This window comes from Rhinatrema bivittatum, unplaced genomic scaffold, assembly GCF_901001135.1.
Source record: "Rhinatrema bivittatum unplaced genomic scaffold, aRhiBiv1.1, whole genome shotgun sequence".
NCBI lineage: Eukaryota > Metazoa > Chordata > Amphibia > Gymnophiona > Rhinatrematidae > Rhinatrema > Rhinatrema bivittatum.
In genome coordinates this window covers 105,156-129,535 of record NW_021820908.1, presented here as the reverse complement: position 1 = coordinate 129,535, position 24,380 = coordinate 105,156, and the positions used below count along the sequence as shown (strand labels likewise).

The 24,380-nt window shown below is 45.1% G+C and overlaps 1 protein-coding gene across 1 annotated transcript in view; it reads left to right on the top strand.

Annotated features, from left to right (window-relative positions):
• Nucleotides 1-9,072: 9,072 nt before the first annotated feature.
• Nucleotides 9,073-24,380, top strand: part of LOC115082284 (sperm-associated antigen 8-like) — a 105,343-nt gene continuing 90,035 nt past the window's right edge. Inside the window, exons 1-2 of the mRNA XM_029586517.1 lie at nt 9,073-9,169; nt 9,721-9,898. Coding sequence (XP_029442377.1) covers nt 9,119-9,169; nt 9,721-9,898 — 229 coding nt within the window. The 5' untranslated portion in view covers nt 9,073-9,118. The remainder of the gene's footprint in view (nt 9,170-9,720; nt 9,899-24,380) is intronic.

Below are 24,380 nucleotides of genomic sequence, written 5' to 3'. Positions count from 1 at the left end.
TAACTTCAGAAATGACGAAGGATATAGATTGGTGGCTAAACAAGACAACACTGACCAAAGGTGCATTGTTCAGTATTCCCCCACACAACACGGTACTTACCACCAATGCCTCTCGCAAGGGCTGGGTAGCACATTTAGACCACTGGCAAACACAGGGACTGTGGTCTTGCCAGGAACAGATTTTACAGATCAATTTGCATGGCACAGGACCAACCCACTTGCAAGTGCTGTCGATGCAGGGTTGGTCCTGTGAGCCTTTCTCCCTCACCTGCAAGGTCGTCGAGTCATGGTGTACATCGGCAATCAGGTAGCAATGTTCTACATAAACAAGCAAGGAGGGTCAGATTCATGGTCCCTATGCAGAGAGACACTTCTCATCTTTGACCAGGAATACCGCCACTCAATCCACCTTCAGGCAACATACCTACTGGGAGTTATCAATACTCGGGCGGACAGGTTAAGCCGGATATTCTACCCTCACGAATGGTCACTCAACCAGCAAGTGACTCAAGAGATATTCGCCAAGTGTGGAGTACCAATGATGGACCTCTTCGCTACGGAGATTAAAGCGAAGGTTCCTTGCTTCTGCTCGGTATGGACTAGTCATCAAAGGACAGCGCAGGACGCCTTCCTCATCCCTTGGACGGAGGACCTAATGTATGCATTTCCCCCCATACCTCTCATTACGAGGACAATACAGAAATGCATAAGAGATGCAGCTCAACTGATATTAATAGCACAGGTTTGGCCCAGCAAGCCATGGTACACCTACCTGCTACATCTCTCCATCGAAGAGCCAATCAGACTACCGAATTGACTAGATCTTTTAGCGCAGGAAGGGGGAACCCTTCTTCACCCAATGCACTCCTCCCTCCATTTAACAGCATGGAGATTGAGCGGGTCCTCCTGACAGAGCAGGGCATCTCAGTCGCAGCCCAGGAGATAATTTTGGAGTCCAGAAAACCATCCACTAGAAGGAATTACAGGTTTAAATGGAAATGTTACTCTACCTGGTGCACATCCAATGACCTACATCCCTTAGACTATTCACCTGAATCACTACTGGACTACCTCCACATGTTATACATGTCCAGCCTAGCAACTTCTTCAATCAGAGTTCACCTCAGTGCCATAACGGCGTATCGTACACCACATCGCGGTCAGCCAATATCAACTCATCCCTTGATATCTCGATTTCTCAAGGGTCTCTCTCACCTTAGACCACCTATCTCCAAGCCACCAGTACCGTGGAACCTCAACCTCATCTTGGAACAACTTATGCTATCGCCATTTGAACCTATGAACTCAGCCCACATAAAGCACCTCACATGGAAGGTTGTCTTCCTCATAGCAGTAACCTCAGCACGCAGGGTCAGCGAACTTCAAGCCTTAGTCCATTATAGTCCATACCTACAGTTTTTATCATCACAAGGCCGTTCTTCGAACTCACCCTTCTTTCCTCCCGAAGGTGGTTTCGCAGTTCCACTTGAATCAATCGATAGAACTACCAACATTCTTCCCTAAACCACATCACAATGAAAGGGAAAGATTATTACACACATTGAACTGTAAGAGAGTGTTGGCCTACTACAAGAAAAGGACACAGTCAGATTCCCGATCATCTCAGTTGTTCGTATCATTCAACCCAAATGCACCAGGCCTTCCGGTAGCTAAACGTCGCAGGCTCCACACTCTGCAACTCTTTACCAAACTCACTAAGGCTTCTGTCGAACCCCAAAGAATTTAAGAAAAAATTGAAGACCTTTTTATATGCACTGGCTTTTAAGCAACCAATGTCTTTTTTTTAACCCTCTCTATCCCCACTGATGCAAGTTGCAGCTTCTTTTTTCTGTTTGGTTATGTTATATGAGTTGTTTATTGCTTTTATGTTTTAACGACTACTTTTTAGTATTTCATTATTGTATATGTGTTTTTGGAAACCGCTTTGACCTACCCCCATTGAAGAACGCAGCATATAAAAAATGTTAATAAATAAAATAACATTGTCGAATTGGATAACTCAATATATATAGTTCTGCTATACGTCACATTCAAACAAGCCACCTGATGCCATTAAGGCGCATCAAGATAGAGCAACGGCTGCTTCAGTAGCATACCAGATAATGTTCCAATTTAGGACATTTGTAGATTGCAGCATGGTCATCAATTCATACATTTACACTCCACTGCTGTCTCAACTCATTTACACTCCACTGCTGTTTCAACTCATGGAGCAAGAACTTAAGGGCTGTCCACGAAAGGGAAAGTTTGCAAAAAAAAAAAGGAACACAGAAAGGGAATGCAAGTAAAATCAACTTAACTGTGTTTTTTCACACAAAACAACCCTTAGCTTGGGACGCCCAGATAGCATGGCTAAATCATCCTGCTATCTATGGAAAACACTGTTTATGGTAGCAAACTTGCTTCTACTTGCTAACTTCATGGAGTGCACCCTAGTCCTTGATTTATCTGAAAGGGTAAATAACCATTTCACATACCTATTCAAATCCTTTCATGATTTTGTAGACCTCTAACATATCCTCCCTCAGCCATCTCTTCTCCAAGCTGAATAGCCTTAACCTCTTTAGTCTTTCCTCACAGGGGAGCTGTTCTATCCCCTTTATCATTTTGGTTGTCTTTCTCTGTACTTTCTCCAGTGCAACTATATATTTTTTGAGATGTGGCAACCAGAATTGCACACAGTATTGAAGATGCGGTCTAACTAGTGAGCGATACAAAGGCATTATGAATCCTCTATTTTATTTGCCATTTACTTCCTAATCATTCCTAAAATTCTGTTTGCTTTTTTGACCACCGCAGCACACTGAGCTGACGTTTTCATTATAATATCAACTATGATGCCTAGATCTTTTTCCTGGGTGGTAACTTCTAAAATGGACCCTAACATTGTGGAGCTACAGCATGGGTTATTTTTTCCTATATGCATCATCTTGCATTTCTTCACATTAAATTTCATCTGCCATTTGGATGCCCAGTCTTCTAGCCTTGCAGGATTCTCCTGCAATTTATCACAATCTGTTGTGATTTAGATACTCTGAATAATTTTGTGTGATCTGCAAATTTCATCACATCACTCGTCGTACCTCTTTCCTGATCATTTATAAATATATTAGAAAGGACTGGTCTAAGTACAGATCCCTAAGGCACTCCACTGCTTCTTTTTCCACTGTGAAAACTGACCATTTAATCCTACTCTCCGTTTCCTGTCTTTTAACCAGTTTGCAATCCATAAAAGGACATCGCCTCCTATCCCATGACTTTTTAGTTTTCTTAGAAACCTCTCATGACGGACTTTGTCAAACGCCCCTCTGTTAGTATTTTATTGTCTCTCTATTCATTTTGGCCAGGTGGGCATAGTATAACTCCACTGTTACTCTCCTCCCCATCACACATGGAATTTCCACTCATAAGGATTCTACTGTGCATTTAGTCTCCTGCAGGATCTTTATCCTATTGGACTCTATGCCATCCCTAACATAAAGCGTCACCCTTCCACCAAGTTGATCCACCCTATCTTTGCGATATAATTTGACCCTGGTATAGCACTGCCCCATTGATTATCCTCCTTCCACAGGTCTATGAGATGCCAATTAATTTTACCTCTTTATTCAGTGCTATATGTTATAATTCTCCCATCTTTTTAGACTTTTGTCATTGGTATACAGGCATTTCAAAAGGCGTCCAGGATCTCTATACTTAATTATAGAAATATAGAGATCCTGGACGCCTTTAAATTGACTCTGATTCTTTTGAGGGGATGCTCCAATTCACATCTGGCAGGTTAAAATCTCCAACCCAACACTTCACCCTTCATTCCAGCTGTCTAGTTCTTCCGCATGAGTCTAGACCAATCCAGCATAGATGGAAGCGATATTTTCCCCTTTCCAAGACATCCCAGATATCTCCTCCTTTCCCAGTACCCATTGCATTTCAGTTGCTTTCAGATTATTTTTTTACATAAAGAGTTTCTCACATTTTCTACCATTCCTATATGTCCTGATCTTGCTGGGCAGACTGGATGGACCATTTTGGTCCTTTTCTTCTGTAGTTACTATGTTACTTTGTTACTCTTTTTTTCTATTGGAAAGGAAACTGTAGAATGAAATGAAACTCCAGGGGGGACGATTCAAAATGAACATCAGGAAATATTTCTTCACAGAGAGGGTAGTGGATAATTGGAATGCTCTCCTGGAAGAGGTGGTAAGGTGAAAACAGTAAAGGCCCGATTTTTAAAAGCTGGCACGTGTGAAAACCGAGAGATATGCACGTGGCCAGGCCACATACGAGCTATGGGCATTTTTAAAGGCCCACGGCCACGCACGTATCTCTTGGTACGTGCTGAAGACCAGCTAGAAGAAAAAGGGGCGGGAACGCCGGACATGCGCAACTTACTACTGCTCTGGAGAGCAGGTAAGTTGCAGAACAGAAAAAAAAGGTTAGAGGGGTTTAGCGGTTGGGGAGGATAGGAGAAAAGGCAGGCAGAGTAGGTAGGGTGTTTAGGAAGTTCCCTCCCAGTTGGAGTGGACTGAGAGGGAACTGGAGAATGGCCCTATTGTGTCTCCACGTGCATATACTAAACTTTCCCCCCTTGCACATGCGAGTTGGCACTCGTGCACTCTTGCTCCCACCGATATAAAATCAAGCATATATGTGCACATGGGTAGTGGATGTTATAGTATGTGCGCGTTGACGCGTGCATGTTATAAAATTGGCGCATCCATGAGCGAGCGCCGGGAACCACGTGTACATGGACACTCATAAGCGCACACCGGGAACCACGCACACATTGTCGTCCACGAGCGGATTTAAGAATCTACCCTTAAATGAATTCAAAAGGGCATGGTATAAAACTCCGGGTCCGTAGATGCTAGATGATAGAAATGATGAAAGGGGTGCATGGGATTATCTGCATGGAGCATCAGTTACTGCCCTTAACAGAAGGCATGAGGGTAACCTGCACGAAGCGGCAGTTACCACCCTTAACAGAAGGCATGGGGGTGACCTGCATGGAGCAGCAGTTACTACCCTTAACAGAAGGCATGGGGGTGACCTGCATGGAGCGGCAGTTACTGCCCTTAACAAAAGGTATGAGGGTAACCTGCACGGAGCGGCAGTTACTACCCTTAACAGAAGGCATGGGGGTGACCTGCATGGAGTGGCAGTTACTGCCCTTAACAGAAGGCATGGGGGTAACCTGCACGGAGTGGCAGTTACTACCCTTAACAGAAGGCATGGGGGTGACCTGCATGGAGCGGCAGTTACTGCCCTTAACAGAAGGCATGGGGGTAACCTGCATGGAGTGGCAGTTACTACCCTTAACAGAAGGCATGGGGGTAACCTGCCTGGAGGGGCAGTTACTATCCTTAATTGCAAAACCGGATGGACCATTTGGTCTTTATCTGCTGCTGTTACTATGTTAGTAGGGCTCATTGAGCCTTGTCTCTATTATAGCAACAATATCTAGGTCTGTCTTTAAGGCTTGCAGATCTAACATTTTATTGACTAAACTCTGAGCATTTATGCTCCTAGCCTTCCAGCTTTTTCTCAATGCTTCTTCCTTTGTTCTGAAGTAGCCTAGTCATTTCCTCACTTCCAGAAGGTCTATCCAAGGACCTGAGTTCCACCGTTATTACATTGAATAAATCCCATAGTGTCAAATATTTTTTAATTAGTATGCAGATTAGCTGGTTTTTTTTGTAAAGAATTCCATAAATCCTTTAAGATTATTACTTAATTGAGCAAGATTTCAAAGAGATCTAATGATTGTGGAAGTCTACATAAGAAAAGCATACCAATCTGATTGGTATGCTGATACAATTAACTTTCCTCCAACTAAATTCACTAACAAAACTGAAAAGAATAGAAACAAATATTGAAGGAAGCTATGTCCAAATAAAACAAATAGCCTAAAGGTAATAATGAGAAGGAAAATATCTGCAAAGCAATAATGGAAGCAAGAAAATAAACTCAGCTTATAGTTAGCAAGTCAGTCCTGCGATGACTGAGACTGTTTCAACCCAGTCTGTTTTCAAAGTGGTAAACCCCTCCAGATGTGCTGATGTAATTATCCTTCTCCCAACTGATTCATTTAAGCAGCAAAGCAATTTTCAAAGAAAAAAAAGCAGGCAATTATCAAAGGGAGGAAATCTCAAACAGCTTGTAGTTAGCCAGTCCGACCTGCTATGACTGGGCTGACTACACAAGAAAGGCTGTTAGTAATGTTGTGCCATGGGAGGTTATGGTGGAGGGGTTCCCATCAACAGCCTGCCACAGGGGTAGAAGAACTGACTCTACTGACTGTGCTGACATTCAGGAGGTAGACATGTGCTAGCTGGGAGGGCTTTGCATGTCACTGTGTATCATGTGTGCTAAGGGCTGCTGACCCCAACTAGAACAAATGGTCACTTGTACGAGGCTCCAGGGGGGCTGGCTAAGGAGCAACATTAGAAAATATTTCTTCATGGAAAGGGTGGTGGATGCATATCACCGACTCGGAGAAGGTGGTAGAGGCAAAAATCAGTAATAGAATTTAAAGAAGCCTGGAATAAGCACAGATGTTCTTTAGTTAAAATGAAGTGAAGGAAAAACCAGGGTAGATATTCACAGCTGCCCGTGTAAGCAAATTAGCTGGTTAGAAATAATCCATCTACGTTACAATGTATAATCAGCAGCATGGCAAAGCCACTAAATATACATGTATAGGTGCACAGTTCGCTGCATAAGTCTACTCGGCTAAGTTTAGACCTGCTTTATGGGTTTTATGTATTGTAAACTGCCAAGAAATGGTAATTGGCAGTCTAGAAAAATTTTAAATAAATAAATGGGGAGTCTAAACTTTGATATAAACTTATCCAGCTAACTTCAAATATCAGTAGATAGGCATGTAAGTTATATGGCTAACTTGCTTCTCCCCCAATCCACTCAGTACAAGCCCACGTTTTATGAGTGTAACTTTTAGCCGTATAAGGGACTTATTTATTTATTTATTTTTAGATTTTTATATACCGGTGTTCCTATATGAAATAAAGATCACATCGGTTTACATTGAAACAGAACATGAAAATTGCCAAAAGGCATTACATAGAACAAGGTTATGAAACTTGGAACAGTGTACATAAGTTCAAAATTTAACAATAACGTTGTAACATTGATGACCAAAAGATAAAGGAGAAAAAAAAAAAAAAAAAAAGACTTAAACAATTAAGTTGACAGGTCTTATAGAGCATAAAAATTATAACGTATAAGTGAGAAAGTCTCAAGTGTCCTGCAGCAAGAGATTAGATACCGAAGTAGGTAGTGGTATGGAAAATGGGGGTTTGTGAAGAAGATATGTTCTTGCTGGTTGGAGGGGAAAAAATGATGATCATGGTCCTGGAAAAGCTTGGCTAAAGACTTATATGGCTAAGCAGCAGCCGCTGCGCGTAGGCACATATTCAGTGGCCACTACTTAGCTGCATAAGTATCTGGCTAAATAGAGCTGAATGCGATTTGAATATCTACCCCCAGATGTCAACTGGGTATCTGATATGCACCAGGAAGTAAACTGGAAAGACTGGATGGGCCTATTGGTCCATATCTGCCCTCATATTCTCTGTTTGGCTTCCAATTGAATACAAGATACTTACCATCTTACATAAAATTATATATGAAGAACAGACAGCTTGGCTAAATGCAGTAATTAAACTTCACGTTCCTCAACGAAACTTACGGTCAGCCAACAAAGGCCTATTAACAATTTCTTCAGTACGCCCTGCACAACTTGCGTTAGTTTGCGAACATGCAATCTCACTTGCCAGTCCAAAATTATGGAATGCATTTCCCACCGAATTACGACTATAATCTAGTCTAAAAACAATTAAGAAGGAGCTAAAAACCTGGCTTTTTACCAAGGCATACCAAGATTCGTAATAATCCTCGCACCTCCTTACCCACCCTGCTCTAACATCTTAAGACTTTATTCCTTTATATGTTCTTAATATTTATTTTCTTTTAATATGTAATTGTATCCTATTTTTATCATGAATGTTATTGTATTTTACTTTTATTACGCACTGTTTTATTTGTACTAGAATTTGTTAAACCGTTGTGATGGCTACACCGAATGACTGTATATAAAAACCGACAAATAAATAAAAATGGTGATTTTGTATCTGAGCCAAACACGGGAGTATTTTTGTGTGAGGGCCCTCAGGTATTTAATCTGAGTATGGGGCTATGTTTGCGAAATAGAGTGTGGGCTTCTGAGTGAATATGAGAGTATCTTTGATAGGATATGATTTCTTAGCTGCTTGTAGAGGTTTTTCTGAGCTGGATGTGGTGGTGTCTCTGAGGGAGCTTGGGTCTCAGCTGATTATGGGGGATTGCGGAATGATGAAACATGGGTTTCTGAGTGATGGCTTGGGTTCTCTCAGCTGGTTTTGAGGGTATCTCTGAGTGAGTGAGCTGGATGCGGTGAAGTCTCTGAGTGAAGTGGCATGGGTTTCTTAACTGGTTGTAGGGCTGTTGGACTGAGGTGGCATGAGCCTCTTGGTTATAGGGGTGTCTCTGAGCTGGGATCCATAGTGGTGGTGCCTCTGACTGAGGTGGATTGGGTCTCTCAGATGGTCGTGATGGTGTCTCTGAGGTGGCATGGATCTCTGAGCTGGTTGTGGGGGTGTCTCAGACTGAGGTGTCATGGGTCTCTCAGCTGGCTATGGAGGTGACGCTGAGTGATGGACATCGGTTCCTGAGCTGGTTATCCAGGTGTCTCTAACTGAGATGGCACGGGTTTTTTAGCTGCTTAGTGGCATGTCTCTCAGGTGGCATGGGTCTCCAAGCTGGATGTGGTGGTGTCTCTTGAGTCTGAGCTGGCCATGAGAGTCTTTTTGAGTAATGAGTCTTTGAAGCTGGTGGAGAGCTGAAAAGTAATTGATGCTTAGACTCTGGTAGCATTTTGAAGGTCAGTTCCTGCAGAATTCAATGGGTCTGTGCTGTAGTCTTTTGGATTGCCATTTTTTTATATTCCTAGATGTTTTGCTCTATTTTTTTTTCATGATAATCTCCCTCCTCTTGCTTTTCAGTGTTGAACCACTGTGCAATAGCACTGCCAGCGAGGAGGATGGAGGCCGGTGATCGGAGCAAGTGTCTATTAGACAACTGGGTAGAGGAGGTAATGTCCTTTATCCAAGTCTCACCTCACACCTGCATTCCTTGTATAGATTCTGTTTCTTTTTCTGCACTACAGCTGCTCCCATCTTGTTTGGTAGTTACAGGGCTGACAGTAGTGTGAGCTATCTGCACCTCTGTGAGGAAATTCATGCTGCTGAAATCCCCTCTGGCACAGACAATGAGGACGTTTACACTGCTGGAGTCCTGTCTGGCATTGATAGAGCACTGCTGTGAGGAAACTCACATTGCCATCATCATATCTGGCACTGCTGTGAGGAAGTTTGCACCACTGCCGGCCCATCTGACACAACAGGGCATGGCTGTGAAGAAGCTCTTGCTACTGGAGTATCATCTGGTACTGACAGGTCACTCCTTTGTAGAAGCTTCCTTTTGGAGGCCTGTCTGGTACTTACAGGACACTGCTGTGAGAAAGATCATGCTGCTGTAATATCCTCTGGTACAGACATGCCACTGCTTTATAGAATCTCACAAAAAGGGCTGTATCTCACCTAGGGGTGTCATGATAAGATTCTTTGTGTTCTATCTTTATAGAGAGCAACTGCTGCACTGGACAGTCCCCCTCCCTCTGCTGGGTGTGTAAGTGAAGGATTCTTTCATCGTAATGGACACCCCGGCCTCATTACTGTGGAGCTGCTGTCCAAGATGGCTGACCTCACAACCACACATGATTCCTTTCGCAGGCCTGTGTGTGATGTCACTCGCCAGAAAGGTAAATCTGAGCTTACTGCTGTTAGCAGATTCCATGATGATAGTGAGCTATAAGCATAGTGCACATTTTTAGCAGCACTCCTAAATGAGCAAATAACCACCTATCTGTTAACAAATGTACATAGGAGGGATCTTGAGCCTTTCATGGCTCAAGATCCCTCCTATGTACATTTGTTAACTTGACCTTTAGTTAATCTTTTCTGGTTTCCTTCTAGTCGTAGCCCTAGCTATGTCATACCCCAAGTTCACTCGACCCTGTTTTATTATAACTTTATCTATCCCGCTGCTACCTCGTTATCTGTTCTTGTTAATGTTCTTAGCAATTTTACTTCCCTTATTCCTTGTAAACCGATCTGATATGATCGAGATCATGAAGGCCGGTATAGAAAAGAGTCGGCATAGGGTATAGGTATAGGTTCTTAGCGATTTTACTTCCCTTGTTCCTTATAAACTGATCTGATATGATCGCGATCATGAAGGTAGGTATAGAAAAGAGTTAAATAAATAAATAAACACCTATCTGTGAATGCCTAAAATGTGCCCAGGATTTTGTAGTTGTTGTGATGTGAACTGCACTATTATCAAAATCAGACTGTCTTTACCCAAAAATATATGTATGTGGTACCCAAGTGGGTGGACTTGCCTGGACTGCTTGTGCTTTATTTTTCATACATTCTATTTCCAATTTCTGTAAGCACAAAGCATATAACAAGCATGACACCCTCACAAACCTGTAAGCTCCAGTTCACCAGGACAGACTTGCTGCTGCTGGCACAGCTATTCTGCCAGAGGAGGGTCAGTCTGCTGGGAGGCAGAGGAATCTGGCCAAGCTGTCCGCTTTCTGGCATACATCTTCCAGCACTACGGCCAGCATGCAGCCTACAGATAGTGGAGGAATTAAAACAGAAGACCAGGTGCTCCAGTTCCTCAACCAGGAGTGGTTGCAGCAATTCTGTGCCCTCTTCAGCTAGTTGCAGGTAAGTACAAAGAGCTTGCCAGAGTAAAGGCAGGACCATATGTAACTATTTTATAAGTATTGTCATAAAAATATAGAAACATGACGGCAGAAAAGCACTATATGGCCCATCCAGTCTGCCCATCCATCCAATTAATTTAGCATTATAATTCCCATCACTTCCTTAGAGATCCCCTGCACTTATCCCAGGCTTTCTTGAATTCAGATACTGTTTTTGTCTCCACCACCTCCACTGGGAGGCAATTCAATGCATCCACCACCCTCTCTGTAAATAAATATTTCCTAACATTACTCCTGAAGTCTACTCCTTTTCAACCTCATCACAAAACCCCTCATTCTCGAGCCTTCTTTTAGTTGAAAAAGGGTCAACCCCTGTGCATGGAAACCTTTGAGATATTTGAATGTTTCTATCATATCTCCCCTATCTTACCTTTCCTCTAAGGTATGCATGTTTAGATCTTGAAGTCTATCCCCATGTGCTTTAGAACGAAGATCACTGACGATTTTAGTAGCTATCCTCTGGACCGACTCTATCCTATTTATATCCTTTTGAAGTTGCGGTCTCCAGAATTGTACACAGTATTCCAAGTGAGGTTCTTTAGCGTTCAGGTAGGTCAGACCCAACGAGTGGGTTATGAACCTCTACCAGCAGATGGAATTGGAGCAGAAGCTGACATCACAGCCATATAGTCCCACCTTGACATCAGCACGCCAGTATTCTCCATCTCCAGCAGATGGTGGACATGCATTTCTCTTTGATGGATTGCCTGTGAGTAAAAGAAAAAAAAAAAGAGAGAAAAAAAGAAGGAATAGAAAGAAGAGACATCTATATAGCACCTCTTGCCTCCATGTGGACCCTCCCTCACTATAGTGAACTCAGTCAGATAGCTTTGACTGCTATGGACCAGAAATTCCAATAGCGGTTGCAAACCAATAGAGGCTCAGTGGTGAAGGCTTTAGCCCTCTCTCCCCATAGCCGGGACCTGTTTCCGAGAGAGGCTCGGCAGTAAAAGCTTTAGCCCTCTCCCCCTGTATTGGAAACCGTTTCTGCTCTAGCCAGAGAAGGCTGAGCTCAGGTAAAAAAAATTTTTCCTGAACATACCCAGATCAGTCCAGAGAAGTGGGTTGTGTATCCCTACCAGCAGGTGGAGTCAGAGAACAATTAGACCTTTGGGCACTGCTACATAACCAGAGTGCACCTGCAGTCCCTCAGTATTTCTCTGACTCCAGCGGGTGGTATAGATGCACTCCTGCAGTCTTCAGTTATATTTTTTATTTATGTAGTTTGAATTTAATTTTTTGGTTTACGGTCGCTTCCTGAGGTGTTAGGTGCCTTCATGGGCCATCCCTCAGTAGAAGCCGGGCGTCCGGGAAATTGGATATTCCTGTCAGGGTTTCGCCCGCCACAGTTCGGTGTCTGACGAAACTTGGAGACTCAGGCGCGTAGGGCGCGTCTCTGCTACAGCTGCTCTGCTTGTCTCCTGCAACAGCTTCTCCCTTGTCATCACCGTCTCTGCTACAGCTGCTCCCTTGTCTCCTGCAACAGCTTTTCTCTGTGTCTTGGTAAAGTTTAATTTAAAAAAAAAAAAAAAAGAGCTGTTTTCACTGCGGCTGACTGACAGTCTTCAGTGCTGAGGTAAGGAGAGGTGCAGGAGGGACCCGGTCTTTTAAGACCGGCCGGGGAAGCTGTCAGCAGTGTTCTCCTCAGCTCCCGGGGCATTTTTTTTTTGCTTTATAAAAAAATAAATAAGTAATACAGCAGCGAGAGGAAAAAAGGAGAAAGGGGCTCTTAGTGTTATGAGGCTGCTCCCAGGTGCAACTGCGAGCAGCCTCTCACCTCCCACCAGCCGAGGCCAAGGGCGTCCTGCTTGCCACGGCAGGGAGCCGCTTTTATCCTCCGCTCCCGTACGGCTCAGAGGCCGCTGCTGCTGCCGCCTTTCCCATGCGGCTGGAATGCAGCCGATACCATGCTTGTCCCTCGCGGATAGGAGGCTGCCGACATCCTCGCTTCCTCTGCAGCGTGAGCAGCCACCTATGCTGTCCCTTGCGGCAGGGAGCCACTGATGTTCCTTCCTTGTCATGTGGTAGGCTGCTGTCGCTTGTCCATCCCTTATGGCCCGGATGCCGCCACCATCTTCTCTCTGCAGCCTGGAGGCTGCCAACATCGCTGCTCCTACTCTGTCCCAGTCCTGGCTTCTCCTTAGGTGCACGGCCGTACCTCTCCTATATTTAAAGGGCTCGTGGCGGGAAAAGCCCCACAGCTCTGTTTGATGACATCACTCTGCTCTCTAGCCCTATAAAAGGGCTCTTCACCATATCCTCATTGCCTTAGCTAGGAGCTGTCTGCTCCTGGATGCTCCATTCCTATTCTTCCATCCAGGAGGCTCCGAGTTCCATCTTCTCTCCTTCAAGGTTCTTTGTTCTTTGTGGGAGCTCCCTTGTCTTCGTCCTATGTTCCTGGTCTCTTGACGGATCTTGCATCCCATCTGTCCTTTGTCCTGATGTTCCAGTTCTCTTCGGTTCCTTTCTTCGGATGCTCCAGTCCCTTTGGTTCCTGTCTTGGATGTTCCAGTGCCTTTGGTTCCTATCTTCGGATGTTCCAGTCCCTTCGGTTCCTGTCTTCAGATGTTCCTGTCTTCGGATGTTCCAGTCTCTTTAGTTCCTGTCTTCGGATGTTCCAGTCTCTTTAGTTCCTGTCTTCAGATGTTTCAGATTCTCCAGTCCCTGGATCGGGGAGTTCCAGTCTTGTCTCTTCCTGCTGGATCCAGTCTCCAGATGACCATTCTGTGAGTTTATCCTAAATCCGTATCTGATCCTGTGTCCTGTTGCCAGTCATTGGAGCCCTGTTCTGGTTGGATCCTTCTTCAAGTGCTGTCCGGATTCCTGTTTTTTCCTGAGCTTCAGTCTTGTGCTCGTCCCGCTTTCCTTGTGGTCTGTGACTGGCCTTTCAGGTTGTGTAGGGTGTGCAGCGGGTCAGCGTGGTCCACGACCAGCCCATGGGGGTCTGTGTAGGGCGCGCTGAGGGGCAGTACCTGCCTGAGTCTCCAAGTTTCCATGTCTCATCCAAGGCTCCAAGTGCTTATGTTACGTCCTAGTTCCAGAGTCATCATCTGTCCTCAACCTCTGTCCATCCTGTAGCACCTGCCATTCCTAGGTGGCAGGTCTGAAAGAACTATTGAGTGGCTGGAGGGCTACCCCAGAGACCAACATTGCGTTGCTGGGTTTTAGGTTTGGCAGAGGTCAGAGTGCTCCGAGTTTTCAGCCTGTCTGCCCGTGCTCTGATACGCCTCGCCTGCCACGGCTCATGCCCTGGGTTCTCCTCTGGGCTCGTGCTGTGGTCCAAGGGCACACACTCTGTCCCGAACAAGCGACCGCTCTCACGTGCTCGTAACAGGTTGCGAAGGCCATGTGCTCGGTGAGCGTTTTCCTGTGTTGGGCCCATGTTTTGAACTTCCAGAATTTTTAAGCCAAGATTTCTGTTTGGTTTTTTTTTTCAGTGGAATTTTTGTGAATCCCTCGACCTGCTGGAGGCACCAGCCATTCTTTGGGATTTTGTTTTTCCTATAACCTGCAGGAGGCACATGCATCTGCTTGACTGCCAACAACTCTTCGGGAAGCATCTGGAGGTGCCTTCACCCAGGGTTAATTGCTTCCACAGCGGCCTAAGCTTCTGGTTTTCTCGTCCTTGTCTTTTCCAGTTCGCCAAGATGTCTGCATTTTTTCCCTGGGTTTATTTTTTCTATGACCTGCAGGAGGCGCCTGCACCCAGGTTCTCAACTTCCATTGCAGCAGAGAACTCCATGCCCTTGTCTACAAGCATCATTGACCTGCAGGAGGCATCTGTATTCCGTGGTTCCTGATATCTAGAGTCCTTCCGGGCTCCTTGCTCTAGACCAGCGCTTCTCAACCGGTGTGTCGCGACACACCAGTGTGTCGCCAAGCAAAGCAATAGATTACCTCTAGGATATCTGTAAGAAAATAAGAAACTAGTGCTGAATGCTCTACAAAGAGAAGTTCTTTAAGACCAGGGGCATTTTCACCCCTCTTTTTCTGCTGACCATTCCTCTCCCTGTGCAGCCAAGCATCTTTCTGGCTTTTGCTGTCACTTTATTCACCTGTTTGGCCACCTTAAATACAATCACTCTCAGATCCTGCTCTTACTTCATCCTTAGAAGAATTTCACCTCTAATACTGTACCTCTCTATTGGGTTTTGTAGTTTAAATGCATAACTCTATATTTTTTAGCATTAAAGTTTAGCTGCCATACCCTAGACCTTTCCTCGAGCTTTGCTAGATCCCTCCTCATGTTTTCCACATCTTACTGGCTGTCTACCTTGTTGCAGATTTTGGTATCAGCAAAAAGACAAACTTTTCCTGACAGTCCTTCCACAGTGTCACTTACAAAAATGTTGGAAAAACTGGCCCAAGGACTGATTCCTCAAACATACCACCAGTAACATCCCCCTTGGCTAGAACTCCATTTACCACTATCCATTGGGTTGTATGGAAAAAGTGTAGATCGGTTATACCAGTATTTGAGGTATATGTTGAAGAGCATTGATGTCTGTATGGAGCCTTGGGGGACCCCACAGTCTAGTATCCAGTTTGCTGACGTGTTATCTGTGAAATGTATAGTTTGTTGCCTATCTGATAGGAAAGAGTTGCACCATGTTAGGACCCTGCTTAGACCATCCTCTGATAAGATGGCAGGATATTAAGATCTACTCTATCAAACACTTTAGAGAAATACAGTATAATAGCACCAAGCCTGTTGCTTGACTTCTATTGTGATATCCCAGGAGATCATCCAGCAGAGCGACTAAGACTGTTTCTAGTCCATTCTTTTCTGAATCTGGATTAACAGATGTCCAGCCAGGTTTTCTCTGCTAGTCAGTCATTCAGTCTAGCAGATACTAACTGTTCTATACATTTCCCAAGTAAAGGGATATTTGATACAGGGAAGTTTTTTCCGGTTTGTCTGGTTCCACATTTGACTTTTTTTGTAGTGGCTTTTTTTAGATCTGTAGAAAGTATGCCCTCTTTGAGGGAAGAATTTATGATTTTGGTTGTTCAGACTGTGATGCCCGCAGGGCTGTTTTTCTCACTTTGTTTGGGTGGCGGGTTGTTTTCACATGGAGCTTCCCTTTTTTTTTTTATAACTGTGTAGCCACTTAACCAGCTATATTTTTTAATATAACCAATTACGCATAAAATTATTCAGCTACTTGTAGTCAGATTACTTTAAACCTAACTGGCTATATTCAAACATATCAACTATGCTAATGCAGATATATATTCCAACATTCATATATATTACATCCAATAAAGGAATCTATATGTAATTAACATTCATTAAACCACAATATTACAAACAATTTAATATTTTAATAAATTACATGTGCTTCTTGCAATGTACATTATACCGTAACAGTCCCAAATTATACATACCAGTTTATGAAAATGTATATTATTCATACCAACTCTCATGTATCACACGCATGCAACCCACTCATCTCTCATCATCTAAAATACACAAAACTCACTAATATCAACCCAACAATAAACTCCCCAATTTCCATAAACTTTAAATCCCTCAATAAACACCCCAGTACCCATACAATACATTTCCCGATATCAGGATCCAGTATGCTTTGCCATAAACATGGCTTCTTCAGGGAAGGAAATACCAATGTTATACTAAATAGAATCCCTTTTAAAATCAATTTAAAAATCTGTCTTCCAAAAGCTATAGTTGAAAGGGACTATTCCATTATATGTGCTGCCCTTCTTGTGGCTCTTTCTACTTCAACTATGTTTTAATCATAGGTCTCTTAGATTTTTTTAACACATTTTTATACGAATAAAAAGAGTCTCTGAAAAAATTTTGTTAAAGAAGCTCTTATCTGTGTCTCCTGATATAATAGGAATCTGGAGATAGAAAACACCAAACCGATATGTGTTTCGATATTTCTTCAGGGGCTGTGTTTAGTGATTTGTTTTAAAGAGATACTCTCATGAAAAGTCACGGACCTATGATTAATATATTTGATCAGTATTTCATCTGGGTGGTTTACATAGTAACGTGTAACTGTCAATAAATGAGACATTACATGCTCATTTTATGAGGGTCTCAAGTAAATTCATTATTCAGATAAGTCGGTTCATAATTTGTGAATTTACCTGTGGCTGTTTTATGAATGAGCCTCATGCATGTCCGACAGCAAGGAGATGGTTCTCCTGAGGCTTTGGCAAATCCTTTTCATCATTCAAAGGAGAGATATTCTTTCTTAGGAAAATAATCTTCCTGTTCATACCCCAGATCAGTCCAGACTTAGTGGATTTATGCATCCCTACCAGCAGATGGAGGCAGAGAACAAAACTTTGAGACACTGCTACATTTCCGAGAGTGCCACCTGCAGTCCCTCAGTATTTCTCTGTCTCCAGCAGATGGTAGAGGTACAAACCTGTAGTCTGTTGGTTTAAGTAAAATAAGATTCGTTTAGGATTAGAGAGAAGATAGAAGACTGAAGATGGAGCTCCCAGAGTGTTAGGTTCCTTCGTTGGCCATCCCTCTGGTTGAGCAGGGGAGTTGGAAATCCCTGGCCAGACTTGATCCTTGATTCCAGGGTAAGGAAAGCCAGGGGTCTTGGTTCCCTCGCTCTCCATGAGGTCCTCTAACGCAGGCTGACCAGCTGTAGTGTCCTGGATCTTCCAGAAACAGGAAAGTAGTATTTTCATTTGCTTTTACTGTTCAGTGTGACTCAGCAGGCTGTTTCTTTAAGAGCTTAACTTAAACAGGCCGCACAGCTTCTGAGCTTTTTTTTTTTTTATTTTTTCTCCGTCGGAGCACCTGAGGTGTGTGTCAGCTTAGCGACGGGGTGAGGAGGAAACAGTGCACTCAAAGCTGGGACAGTGGTGGCAGTGGTGGTGGCTTTATTTTCTCCTGTTCAGGGTTATTTTTAGCCGTGTCGTGTGTAATGCCATCTCCTGCTGAGCACGGGAAAGCCAATCAGGCAAGCGGGGGGAGGCACTCTTGCCTCAATGCAGCCCTTCTCTGGCCTGTCTATGTCTCTGGAGGCGAGGGAGCCTTAGCAAAAGGATCAGGGGGCAGACACTGCACATGTGTCCTATGCAGGAGGCCCCATGGGGGGTGGGGGGGGTGAAAGAGATGGTGGTCATTTTAACTCCTCATGGCAGGAGCCCTGACATGGATGGGAAGGCAGGGACTCTCCTCCCCCACTTTCTACTATGCATCAGGGGCCTGGAGGGAGGGGGAGATGTGCCAGAGGATGCAGGGGAGGACCCGGCGCCCATGGAGCAGGGAGACCACTGAGGATTTTCCGCAGATTTTTGTTTTATTAATGCATGAGGCCTATCTTGCCAGGCAGGAGCTGGCAGCAAAGAACCCAGCTTTTCAGACTATCTGAGGCAAGGGTAAGAAGACTCGGGCTGAGGCGCCTCCCAGGATCGGGGGCATTTTGTGTCTGTTGGGTCTAGATCAATCGCGAGGGTCGGATCTTTCCTCTGAAGGTTCCGATGGTGCTGATCCGCAGGGCGACAATCCGCAGGACCCACAGGTGGACCAGGGCTCTGGTCAGGGCTTGGATCCGGTGATTAATTCGCTGGGGGACCCAGATGCAGATGAGGTCCCTCTGGCAGGTTATTCTGTAAGGAGGAATTGTGAAATCCCTCAGGTTCTGGAGGAGCTGGGGATTAAGGTTGTGCAGGAGGATTCCGACAATGAAGGAGTAAACTGTGTGGAGAGACTGTGTGGACCTCTGAGGGCATTCCCTTTGCCACAACAGGTAAAGAAGCTTATTGACCAGAAATGGGATTTCCCAGAAGCTGGTTTGAAGGTGGCCAGGGCTATGCCCAGGTTGTCTCCCCTGCTGGAGGACACGTTAGAGCTGTGGAAACTGCCAAAGTGGATGCGGCGGTGTCAGCAGTCACAAAACGATTCCTGTGGTAGGGTCGGCGGCCTTGAAGGATGCCCAGGACTGGAAGCTGGAGATCCTGTTGAAGAGGCTGTTTGAAGTCTCGGCTCTGAGCCTTAGGGCTGCAGTCTGCGCTAGTCTAATGCAGAGGGCCTGTTTGTGCTGGGTGCAGAACGCGCAGGTGAAGGTAGCGGAAACCTCTGTGGAGACTGGCCAGGATGCTCAGTTGGAAATAGGGGTGGCTTATGTGGCCGATGACCTCTATGATATGCTTTGCACTTTGGCTAGGAATACGGTGTCCTTGGTTGCTGCACAAAGTCTTCTGTGGTTATGTAATTGGTTCGCAGATGTGTGGCCGAAGGTGCAGCTTTGTAATCTTCCCGTCAAAGGAAGGTTATTGTTTGGGGAGGATCTAGAGAAGCTGATGAAGCATTTGGCAGAATGTAAAGGGAATAGATTGCCTGAAGATAAGACCTTCCCACCTTGCACTTGATTCCATGAAATGAGATTTCTCTCCAGCAGATATTCTTCAGGCTCTACGCAGAAGCAGGGTTCAGGAAGGCAGCAGTCCTTTCGAAGGACCCATAGACCAGCCAGAGAGAGTTCCAGAGGTGCAAAGCCCGTCCAGTGAAGGCAGGCTGGTCCACTCCTCCCTGGTGGTGGTTGGAGGAAGATTATCCCAGTTTTACGAGGATGGACCAGAATCACTACAGACCAGTGGGTGTTGGAAGTAAGGGAAGGCTACGCTTTAGAATTTTCTCGTCTCCTCAAAGATGCCTTTGTGGCGTCCCATTGCGCTATGCCTGGTAAGTGGGCAGTGGTGTGGGACACTCTGCTGCAGCTGCAATGATTGGAAACCATCCTTCCAGTGCTGCAAGAGGAACACGGTCAGGGAAGGTATTCCGTGTTCTTAATGGTTCCCAAGAAGGAGGGCTCGTTTTGGCCCATTCTGGATCTGCAAAGGGTCAATGTGACATCGCAGGTACCACCTTTTCAGATGGAAACGTTATGAATGGTGATTGCAGTGGTGCGCAAAGGGGAGTTTCTGGCCTCCTTGGATCTTACGGAGGCATATCTCGACATTCCCATCAGAGCAGACCATCAGAAGTTTCCAAGCTTCACGGTGCTAGGGGAGCATTTTCAGTTTTGAGTCCTTCCCTTCGGGCTAGCTACTGCTCCGAGAACGATCACAGAGGTGATGGTGGTAGTGGTGGCAGCCCTCAGAAGAGAAGGGATACTGGTGCATCCGTATCTGGACTATTAACTCATTCGGGCGAAGTCGGAGGTGGAGTGTCTGTATTCCATTTGACGAGTGATGGAGCACCTGGAGTCCCTGGGCTGGGTGATAAACCGAGCGATGAGCCATCTGGAACCATCCCAGCCCTTGGATTATCTGGGAGCACAATTTGATACCCAGTTAGGCAAGGTGTTTTTTACCTTGGAAAGAGTGCTCAAGTTGCAGTCACAAGTGGTTCGGCTGAGGGACCTGTCGGTCCCCAAGGTCTGGGACCATGGTTTCTGTGCTGGATTTGGTGCCATTGATGTTTGCACACATGTGTCCATTTCAGAAGGCACTTCTGTCCCGTTGGAATCCAATGTCTGAGGAGTTTCAGCTGCCATTACCGCTCCAGGAAGAATCCAGGTCCAGTCTCTCATGGTGACTGTCGCAGTCCAATTTAGAGAAGGGAGTGGATTTGGAGGTTCCAGACTGGGTGGTAGTAACCACAGATGCCAGTCTGAGTGGTTGGGGAGCAATATCTCAAGGATCTACAGCCCCAGTGGTCTTCGATGGAAGCGTCCAGGTCAGTCAACCGACTGGAAACAAGGGCGGTCCAGAGGGCGCTGTTGATCTTTCTTCCTCGGATTCAGGGATGGGCGGTATGTGTGTTCTCAGTCAATGCGATGACAGTGGCCTATATCAATTGACAGGGTGGAATGAAGAGTCGCTTGGGGCTCAGGATGTTCGTGAACTCTTTGCCTGGGCAGAACTTCAGCTAGAAGCACTTGCAGCCTCTCGTGGCAGGGGTGGACAATGTACAGATGGATTATCTCAGCAGACAACAGCTGGACCCATGAGAATGAGAGCTGTCAGCAGAGGCCTTTGTGCTCATTTGGCGCAGGTGGGGCGAACCCCAGTTTGATCTCATGGCAACAAGGAAGAATGCCAAGGTGACCAAGTTTTACAGCCACCGACAGGAGTTTGGCTCCTCAGAGATTGACTCCCTAGTTCAGCCATGGACAGAAAGGCTCCTGCTATATATCTTTCCTCCGTGGCCGCTTGTAGGTCAGGTGTTGCGTTGCATTGAGTGGCATCAGGAATGAGTGATCCAGTGCCAGAGTGGCTGTGCTATCTGTGGTTTGCAGATCTGGTTCAGCTAGCGGTAGAAGGGTCCATTCAGTTAAGCCACCTGGGAGGAGTGCTACGTCAGGGACCCATCTTGTCGGAGCAAGCAGATCACTTCTGTCTAGCGGCTTGGCCTTTGAGAGGTGACGTTTCCACTTGAAAGGATATTCCGAGCTGGTGATTTCTATTTTTCTTCAGGCTAGAAAATCCTCCACTTCTTTGGAATATATCACTGTCTGGAGAGTGTTTCAGTCCTGGTGTGGGGTCCATGACACTGATTCTTTGCAAACGAATGGTGCCCATGTCTTGGCCTTTTTGCAGGAGGGCTTGTCAAAAGGTGCATTTTCTGAAAGGAGAGAAGCATTTGTGTCCTCCAGTCTGTAGACGTTGTCCATCCTGGAATCTTAACTTGGTCCTGTGAGTATTGTGTGGTCCTCCCTTCGAACCATTACGAAGGGCTACTTTGAAGGATCTTATCTTAAAGGTGGTGTTCCTGGTGGTGATTTGCTTGGTGAGACGGATTTCTGAGCTCCAAGCCTTGTCATGCAGAGAGCTTTTTATGCAAATTTCTGATGAGGGGGTCTCATTGAGGGTGGTTCCTTCTTTTTTGCTCAAGGTAGTGTTGACTTTTCATCTTAGCCAGACGGTGGAGATGCTGGGGTTTTCTCACCTGATGCCCAATTCTCCCCATGCTTTATTTATCTTTCGGATGTGTGTCAGGTTCTCCTCAGATATCTCAAGGTGACCAATGGATTTCGGTGCTTGGACCATCTTTTTGTGTTATTCAGTGAACCAAAGAAGGGTTGCAAAGTGGCTAAAAGTACGATTGCTCATTGGTTGAAAGAGGCAATAGTTTCGGCTTATGTTAGTAAAGGTCAGTCGATCCCTGAGGGATTGTGTGCGCATTCTACTAGGGCACAGGCAGCCTCCTGGGCAGAGTGTCAGTTAATGTTGCCGCAGGAAGTTTGTTGGGTGGCAACTTGGCCCTCTTTGCACACTTTAACCAGGCATATCTGTTTGGATGTCAGGGCCCCAGAGGAGGGCTCCTTTGGTAAGAGTGTACTGCGTGCAGGTCTTTCGGGATCCCACCCAGGTTAGAGGAGCTTGGGTACATCCCACTTGTCTGGTCTGATCTGGGGTATGATCAGAAAAGGAAAGTTGGTTCTTACCTGTTAATTTTCATTCCTGGAATACCACAGATCAGTCTAGAATCCCAGCCCATTATAATGCTTTTCAAAAGACCTCTCCTGATTCTGGACACTCCTGGTGATGCAGTCTTAAGTTGTGTACTGCAGAATAATATTGTATGTAGTTCTCACTTGTTTGAGACTCAAAATTCTTTTTCTTGCTCCTAGTTCTGCGGTCAGTTTGGTTGGGAGTTTGCTTTTTTAGAGGAAGAGATACTGGAGGTTGGGGTTAGTCATCTTGGCTTGGGTACAGGTCAATACTGAGGGACTGCAGGTGGCACTCTCAGTTATGTAGCAGTGCCTCAAAATTTTGCTCTCTACCTCCATCTGCTGGTAGGGATGCATAAACTCATTTGTCTGGACTGATCTGTGATATTCCAGGAATGAAAATTAGCAGGAAAGAAACAATTTTCCTTTTATCTATCTGCTATTATTGTTTTGATTTACCTTTCTTTTTTGCTTTTGTTCAGTGTTTTATTATTTTTGTTGCTTTGTATTTTATTTGTGCTTTTATTATTTTATTGTATAGCAATTTGATTTGTTGTTAAGAAAGGCAGTAAACTTATGTATTTCATTTTCAGAGCTGCATGAGACCTTGATGTCATTGCATGTCACTTGTGCAATAACTTCCTCCATAGTGAAAGTTCTCTTCCTTGCTATTCTTGACTGAATAAAACAAAGAGAAAAAGATTAGCACAGTTGCACAAAATGCACCACCCCACAAGTACATGTTTGATGAACATTGCCAGTGTGTCTGCCAGCCTTACCATAGCTTTGCAATGGGATGCTAGGGCATGCAAGGTCCCAGGCTCAAACAAAAGTTCCTTTTCCCCCCTCCCCCCAACACACACGCACACACTCTCTCACACTCTTCCAGCCTTGCCACAGCTTTGCAATGGAATACACAGAATTAGCAATTCAGTCAGAAGTACTTACTGCTGAAACAACTTTCTTTTCTTTTCTTTTTTAATTTTATATTTATTAATTTCAAAATATTACACAAGCATAAACTTGAGATAAGGAATAAAAGTACATTATTGCAGCAATACATTTAAAGTGAAAGAAAAAAGAAATAGACAAATAAGTCTTCAATTAGCCCACAATTAAGGGCAGAACAAACAGAAAGGAAAATTAGTTTCTTACCTGATAATTTTCGTTCCTGTAGTACCAAGGATCAGTCCAGGACACCTGGGTTGTGACCCCGCACCAGTAGATGGAGACAGATTAAAACTTGTGGGCGGAGCTACATATGCTCCTGTGCCAGTCACAGCCCCTCAGTCATACGTAATGTCAAAGTAGACAAAAAATAGAACAACCAAACTAAATAACTAACCTTAACAGGGAGCCATTCAAGGACCCCCAACCGGAACAGAACCCCAAAACGAGGGAACGAAGCAATAACCGGAATAGTTAACAAAGAAATGAGCGGACTCTCCGTTTCTTCAGAACAGTACGGGCGGGATCCTGGACTGATCCTTGGTACTACAGGAACGAAAATTATCAGGTAAGAAACTAATTTTCCTTTCCCTGTACGTACCAGGATCAGTCCAGGACACCTGGGATGTACCAGAGCTAAATTACCGAGGGTGGGAAGCAGAGAGTCCCGCTCGGAGTACCCTCTCTCCAAAACCCCCAGAATTCGCAGCCTGAACATCCAACCGATAGTGTCTAATGAAGGTATGTAAGGACTTCCAGGTAGCTGCCCTACAAATCTCTTGAGGCGAAACCTGAGAAGATTCCGCCCAAGACGCAGCATGAGCTCTTGTCGAATGAGCCCTGAGACCGTTCGGGATAGGCTTCCCTCGTAACACGTACGCTGAGCCGATGGCCTCTTTAAGCCACCGTGCGATTGTCGTCCTGGAAGCCGGGCCCCCTTTCTTTGGGCCCGAGAATAGAACAAAGAGATGATCCGACACCCGGAAAGGGTTAGTGACTTCTAGATAACGGAGGAGAACCCTCCGCACATCCAACTTCCGCAATTCTTTCCATTGCGGGTCCGAATATTCAGCACCTGCGAAAGCGGGAAGCTCAATAGACTGGTT